At 44.1% G+C, this 7,652-nt stretch overlaps 1 protein-coding gene across 1 annotated transcript in view; it reads left to right on the top strand.

Annotated features, from left to right (window-relative positions):
* Positions 1-4,846: 4,846 nt before the first annotated feature.
* DNAH1 (dynein axonemal heavy chain 1) overlaps positions 4,847-7,652 on the top strand; it is a 116,532-nt gene continuing 113,726 nt past the window's right edge. The window contains 1 exon segment of the mRNA XM_083726716.1: positions 4,847-4,922. Within this exon segment, the coding sequence (XP_083582842.1) occupies positions 4,864-4,922 (59 nt within the window). The 5' untranslated portion in view covers positions 4,847-4,863.

The raw sequence follows: 7,652 nt of genomic DNA, 5'->3' as shown, positions 1-7,652 counted from the left end.
AGGTATTACCGTACATCACTTCCAAATGCATGTAATCTAAAGTTTCTAAATTGTGCAGCTTGCGTACAAAGTTTCATTTTCCAAGCTTTTTTTTTTGTATTCTTGTATTTCATACCATCGTACCACAGGTTAAGTGCTTAATTCGTTCCAGAGGTCCGTTCTTAACCTGAAACTGTTCTTAACCTGAAGCACCACTTTAGCTAATGGGGGCCTCCTGCTGCTGCCGCGCCGCCGGAGCACGATTTCTGTTCTTATCCTGAAGCAAAGTTCTTAATCCGAGGTACTATTTCTGGGTTAGCGGAGTCTGTAACCTGAAGCGTATGTAACCTGAAGCGTATGTAACCCGAGGTACCACTGTATTTGTATTTATGGTAAGGTCAAATTCCATTCCTTTTAACATTGCTGTATAAATATAGCAAATGCATTTTTTTGGCACTATAGCTATTAGGCTGGCTTCATAACAAGTGGAGAAATACAGTATATTGTTTATTTTATCTTTTTTTACCATGACTTTTGTGTTGTTTTAGAGCTTTGATCAGGGCCGGATTTAGGTTTGATGAGGCTCTAAGCTACTGAAGGTAATGGGGCCCTTTCTATGTCCAGCTGTCCTTTGTCAACAACAAATTGTTGCTGTTTTTTTGTGTTGAATATATGCTATATGGTAATTTATGACCTTAACAGGTATCTAAAGCCATTTGCACATAGCAAAATATGTACTTTATCAAAGTAATTGTTGAACTTATCTTATATTTTGGAAATGTACATCCAGGGTTTTTTCCTTTAATTTTTTTTGGGGAACCCCAAGAGAATGGGGCCCTAAGCTATAGCTTGTTTAACTTATATGTAAATCTGGCACTGGCCCTGACAGTGGAGGAGGAATGGGCTCCAAGGGTGGAAGGACAGTCTTCTCTGCTTACAAACCTGCTTTCCTACCTAATATCCTATGGCTCCTTGGACTCAAGGATTGGGCCTAGAAAGGCCTTGCCTGTGGGTTGCTCCTTGCTTGATCTCCGACAACAGCAGCATTTGGAGAAGGGCCTCTTAATGCACATACAGGTTCCCGTGCAGGCATGTTGAACTTTGAAAGTTAAAATTAACACTCTGAATTGTACTGTGAGGTGAAGTTACAGAGAACTATCTGTGTCTTACCTTTCTCACACCTGGCATCACATACAATGTAAGGTGTGGGGAATGTGGCCGTGCTTTGGGGGAAATGACCTCATGGGTCAAAATGGGAGCCATGCTGGCCCTAATTTGGCCCATGGCCAGAGGTCCCCTACCCCTGGTGCCATTATCAGACTATTAATTCAGAATAAACTATTTTAAGACTCTCATTTAGTAGAATTACATGGCTAGTAATGAACGGGGAAACCCAGTCCCTTTTGGAGAAAAATAATGAATAGCCACAGCCTGTTGGTACTTGTGGATCTTTTCAGTGTCCACCCAAGGCTCATGTCTTGTGGGACATTACGTTTCAGATCTCTGTAAAGGCTGAAGGGTATGGAGACCAAATCAAACGCGCAGACACTTATTTGCCTGTCAATCACAAAACTGTCTGGTCTGCCATGGCTCAGTAGCTTCTTGAACTCCCTGCTAGTTAAACTTCTATGCTTTAATCTTCTGACTCACTGAAGCATTTTGTCTCAAGCCTTGAAACACACAGTAAAAATTAGATGAGATGAACCACAAAGACAGAGAAGGCTTGCTGTGAATTCAGGCTTTGAAGGGCCTTGGAATAAATCACCTAGGTTTTCCACAGGGAATATACTCAGCTGGGGTTCATTTTACCATCCTTTACTACCTTTCAGGAGGGGAATCTATTTCAGGTTGCATTGAAACTGAGAGAATTACAGAAAGTAAAGGCATTGCGCATTCTCTTATACGTTATGCTCTTGCTAAGTAGAAAGAAATGCTTGCGGGATTCATAGGAAACGTTCAGGTCAACAGTTCAACTTGGAAAGTTTCAGACACTAGGTAAAACTTATCTGACACTGGGGAGCTAATCACAACATTAGTGTGCGCTAAACAGTGACCCTGAGTCCTTGGAAGGATGCTTGCCTACACCAAGCTTTTGCACTCCTGATCTCAGGTGCAGCTTCCCTTTCACTGTAGGAAAGCTGGATATTTTCTTCTTTGCTAGTTTCGTTAAGACAAGCACTTCACTTTCTGATTCATGGCCACTGAGGGAGGCCCCAGAAGAAGATGGTCATTGCCTGTGGTTCATTGGGTAATCTCCACTGCCCCCTTGTGGCCAAGCTGCTGGCCCCTGTTTATCAGCATATCAAAACTATTTACAGTATTTACTAATACTAGTTGGCGGCCGACCGTGGGATTCAGAAGCTATTCATTAACAAACACTGCCATGCCTAGGTTAAAATCACAAAGGACTCAGATTTGTTTTATTTCTTAATTATTATTATTTTCCAATTTGCATCAGTTGATACTGAAGCTGAACCTTTAGACACATTTTGGGTTGTATACAAAGGCAAACAGTATTATTATTATTTTTAAAAAGCAAAACAAAAGGGACATGTGCAGAGCAATCCTATGTTCTCAGACACAAATTATACATTCCATAGGATTTTCCATTTTTATATATGGATACTACATTCCCAATCCACTTTGTCCAACCATCAAAGCATAGCTCATGAAGATGTTTAATTTATTTATTGATGATGTGAAAGCGCTTAGAAATATTTTATAGGAAGCGATTCAAAATTGGAATTAAACAAACAAATGTCATAATAACACTGCCATCCTGTCCATGACACTCACATAGAAGTCCAATTAAATTCAGTGGGGTTTACTTTAGAGTAGGGATGTATAGAATTGTGCCTAAAGCCTTTTGTGGCTTGGGGCAAGGTGGAAGGTATTACAGTATTACCATTACTGTTAGTACAGTGGTACCTTGGTTTACAACCATAATCCGTTCTGGAGGTCTGTTTGTAAACCAAAACAGGTTATAACCCAAGGTGAGCTTTCGCCAATAGGGCCTCCAAAAATAAATTTGTTCATAATCCAAAAAACCAATGGGTTGTAATTGAAAAAAAAGGTTGCAAACCGGGATGTGCACTTCCGGGTTTGACATGTTTGTAATCCAAAATGTATGCAAACCAAGGTACCACTGTATTGCCTGAAGGCAAAAAACTTGCCACTGACAACCAACACAGATAATAATAATAATAATAATAATAATAATAATAATAATAATAATAATTTATGTATACCCTGCCCATCTGGCTGGGCTTCCCCAGATTGTCACACACCATTCTTGGCAGTCACTGCTGCATTTATACTATATTGTCTTTTTTAAAATCTGGAGCACAATAAAACCCTTTTGATCTATAAGGCATCTCAAGAGTTCTACCTGCATAAGCCAAGAATACATACCTTCACCAGGTTGGGAGTCATCACCTCAGGGCCCCATTACAGTCAAACCGTTACCCAATAATCTCTAATGCCTGAAGGCTGCAATTGCACATTCTGCCATGACTGGTGCTGGTAAATATTTTTCAAACTCATGTTGGTAGCTTCAAGAAGACTGTCCAATCATCTCATCCTCTGTAATACTGTGGGCCAAATAGTTCAAGGTGTCTCAGAATCATTTACCAAGCCCAGGCAGTGCAGGCAGAGTGTCAGATGCCCCATTTTTGTTTTTTAAATTTATTAAAGATCTTGGTTCACACAAAAATGTGTGTTGTCTCTCCCCCCCCCATCATTAAGTTTATTACATTTGATGTGAGATATTATACAGAGTAAGGTGGGAGAAGGGAGAGAGAGAGAAGGGGAAGAGGGGATTGTGGTGGTACATTTAATATGCTTGTGGGATTTTATGCCAGTCACACATACACACACATATATGTATACATACACATACTAACATATTTCTTGGTAGTGGGGGGGGCATGGTTGGTTATCTTTAGTTGGCTGCAGTGAGGTTTGTTGGGGGGGGGATTGTTGGGTCAGGTCAGCCCGGGTGCTCACTGTTCAATAACCGTAAAGGTAAAGGGACCCCTGACCATTAGGTCCAGTCATGGCCGGCTCTGGGGTTGCGGAACTCATCTCACTTTTTTTGCCGAGGGAGCCGGCATTTGTCCACAGACAGCTTCTGGGTCATGTGGCCAGCATGACTAAGCCACTTCTGGCGAACCAGAGCAGCGCACAGAAACGCTGTTTACTTTCCCGCCGGAGCGGTACCTATTTATCTACTTGCACTTTGAGGTGCTTTCGAACTGCTAGGTTGGCAGGAGCAGGGACCGAGCAACGGCAGCTGACCCCATCGCGGGGATTCGAACCACAGACCTTCTGATCAGCAAGTCCTAGAGAAGACCTAATCCATCTTCTCACATGCTCCAAATCCATTATAACCCTCCTGAGATCTACAAATTTAATTAATAATAAGCATAATAGCAATAACAAAAATGGGAGACAACTTTGCAGCATTGTGGAGACAAGGCATCTTGCTTAGAAACATATCCACTTATTTCAAGCAAAGAGACTTCCAGCTGGGTTTTGCCTGGGCTTCTGCGCGCTGTTATCTTGGACGCAAATAACTCCTCTTATTTCCCCCGAATTCAGCGCACTTTGCTCATTTCACCATCTTCTGGCTGTGCTTATGCTTATTTATATACACAGGCGTGCACCTCCCTAACCGGACGAAGCGTAACGTCTCTCACTGCTCATCGCCCCGCTCGTGGCTCGAGACTACGGGGCAGCCAAGCGACCTTCCGGCCGACTAAAGGAAACTTCTTCCCTCTCTTCTCTCTCAGCAGCCGACGCGTGTTGGCTCACTACGGGCAGAACCAATTTCTCGGTTGTGGGGGGGGGGGCGCGCGGAGAGAGAATAGCGGGAGGAAGAGAGGAATGCAGCGAAGTGAGATGCCGAGAAGAAGTCAGACGAGGAAGGGGGGAGGGAAATCTAGGTAGTATCAAAGAAGGCTGCTTGCTTGGGATAAAGATGCAGCTGCGTGTCTCCCCGCAGCGGTCCGGAATGGTTCAGTCCCCTTAGCAACCGTCCCCGGCGTCTGTGGCTTGGAGACCAAAGCGGTTTCCCGGCGCAGGAGGAGGGGGAGGCCGGGCAGGTTGGTGCGTACACCTGCGCGCTTACTGGGTGGGCCTGGGGGAAATGGGCAGCCGGGGGAGGCCTGGGGGAGGGGTCCCAAATGGGATGGGTAGCGGACGGGGATGATAGGGGTGGGAATGCACAGAAGGGAGCGCGCTTTGGCTCTGGGGTCCTGCTTGCAAGTGTCCCTCAGGCACCTGAGTTGGCGGGTGGGCCCAAGTTGGCCGGTCTTCTCATGCACTTCATTGCTGAAGCACCTGCTTTCCCCCAGCCTCTGTGCTTCTGGAGGCCTTTGCTTGGAATCACAAGCTGGCAGGGGTGCCAACTTGAATAAAATATGGGGGGGCAGGTATGCTCCACCTTGCATAATTAAAGGTAAAGTGACCCCTGACCATTAGGTCCAGTCGTGACCGACTCGGGTTGCACGCTCATCTCGCTTTATTGGCCGAGGGAGCCGGCGTACAGCTTCCGGGTCATTGGCAAGCATGACTAAGCTGCTTCTGGCAAACCAGAGCAGCGCACGGAAACGCTGTTTGCCTTCCCGCCAGAGTGGTACCTATTTATCTACTTCCACTTTGACGTGCTTTCAAACTGCTAGGTTGGCAGGAGCAGGGACTGAGCAACGGGAGCTCACCCCATCATGGGGATTCGAACCGCCGACCTTCTGATCAGCAAGTCCTAGGCTCTGTGGTTTAACCCACAGCGCCACCCGCGTCCCACCTTGCATAATTAGGGTTGCCATATTTCAAAAAGTGAAAACTAGGACACCCCAAAAGTTAGGAAGACTTCAGCTGTTGAGCCCAGTTGTTGACCCCAAAGTTCCCCCCAGATGTCAATTCTGCCTTTGAAGATCTGAACGTATGGCAGCCCTGTGCATAATCAATCACAACGTGGTGCGCACACCCCTCAAATATTTTATTGGGGTGGACTGAAGACCCCCTGGCCCATAGGAGTTGATGCCTATTCAAGCTGTGGGGAAGCATTGCTACACTGGGGGGAACATTGCTTGAGGGCTTCCAGTGGGCATCTAGGTTGCCCTCTGTGGCAGAGCAGGGTGCTGCAACGGATGGGCCATTGGCCTGATGCAGCAGGCCTCTTTTGTATGTTTCTCTCATTTACCCAGCCAGAGCTGGAAAGCAGGACAGGTCCTGATCCATTTGCCGAGCCATTACAACCTAATGCGTTGGTCAGAAGATGCTGTAGTTACCTAACCTGACCTGGCCAGCAAGGGCATTCCTGGACATCTGAAAGATCCTCCCAGGGAAGTTTCTGAAGTCATCACACTACTGTAATAAAACACCTAGGTGTACCTCAGCAAGGATACAGTGTGCCTTTGAATTGGGCTATCTTAGCCAGTGAAATGGCTGGGTTTTACTTTAATGTCATCATGCAGTTTTCCATCTTTGGGCAAAAGATTCCTGCATCACGGTGTTGGACCAGATGACCCTTGTGGTCCCTTCCAACTCTACAATTCTATCATTCTATGAAATACTGTAATGAAGCAGTCCCAGCTCCCTTTAAATTAAATGTCAGAATCCTGTATTTTAATGTATTACAGCGGGCAGAAACTCCACGCCATAGGACATTGAACTAAGCTTCCTCTGGTAGTTGTGGCATCATTTTCCTTGAAGATTTTGTGTTATTGTTTCATTTTCATGAAAGGGTGGCACCTGAAAGAGTTTATTAGGCGAAGTGCATCCTAAGATCAGATGGTAAGGCAGGGTGACTTGGGAAGTCTCTTCCGGGGGCTGGAGGAACTAGACCAATGATGGTCAGTCTTTAATAACAGAGAAGTTGTCAAAGCACTGTAGTAGCATACCTTAGGATGTGGGGAATACTTTTTAAATTCACTTGAAGCTTTAAAACCGTTTGTGAGCAAAGATTACACAGTTAAATGTGAACTTTTTCTTCATATAGAGTGTCTTCTGTTAGTACTTAAAATTTGAACAGAACATATTGGTTTAAGACTTAGATGAAGTTCTCTAAAATCAAATATGGTTTTATATTCACTGATTTAATAGGAGATTCAATCATACGTCTAGAACTACTTAATGAGGCTGCAATCATGCCCACTTTCCTGAGAGTGAGCTACACTGAGCTCAGTGGGACAGTTCTGAGTAAACTTGCATAGATTTGTGCTGTACATGTATTTTTGTGTCTTTTTCAGCACTCCCAAAGGGACAGGAGAAAGTTGCACTGTTCTTGTACTAATATTGTTTTTAGACCATATTATCATCATAATGCTATCATAAATTCTTTAAAATGTCATTAATTGGAGATAGAAGATATAAAGATACTACAAAAGATAAAACATTCCTGTGATATTTATCCTATTTTTGTTTGTGTGTTAAGATGTTGGGATTCTGTTTTCTTATTTGGCTTGTTTCTTATGCTTCCTTCATTAGGTTTCTCATACCTAGAGCATAAACTACAATTTTCCTGGCAATTTTTTTGTTTTAGTTTTTGCTCTAGGAATGAAAAGTGGAAGGCCTTTATGACAGCAGGTTTTCATGTTTACAGTTCAGTGTTATTTTTGCCTATATTGACCCTGCCTTAATCCCCTGCACATCTGTATGGACAAGTTTGATTC

This window comes from Podarcis gaigeae, assembly GCF_964106915.1.
Source record: "Podarcis gaigeae genome assembly, chromosome: 2".
In the NCBI taxonomy this organism is placed as follows: domain Eukaryota; kingdom Metazoa; phylum Chordata; class Lepidosauria; order Squamata; family Lacertidae; genus Podarcis; species Podarcis gaigeae.
Note: the sequence above shows the minus strand (reverse complement) of the source record. Positions and strands in the feature narration are given on the sequence as shown.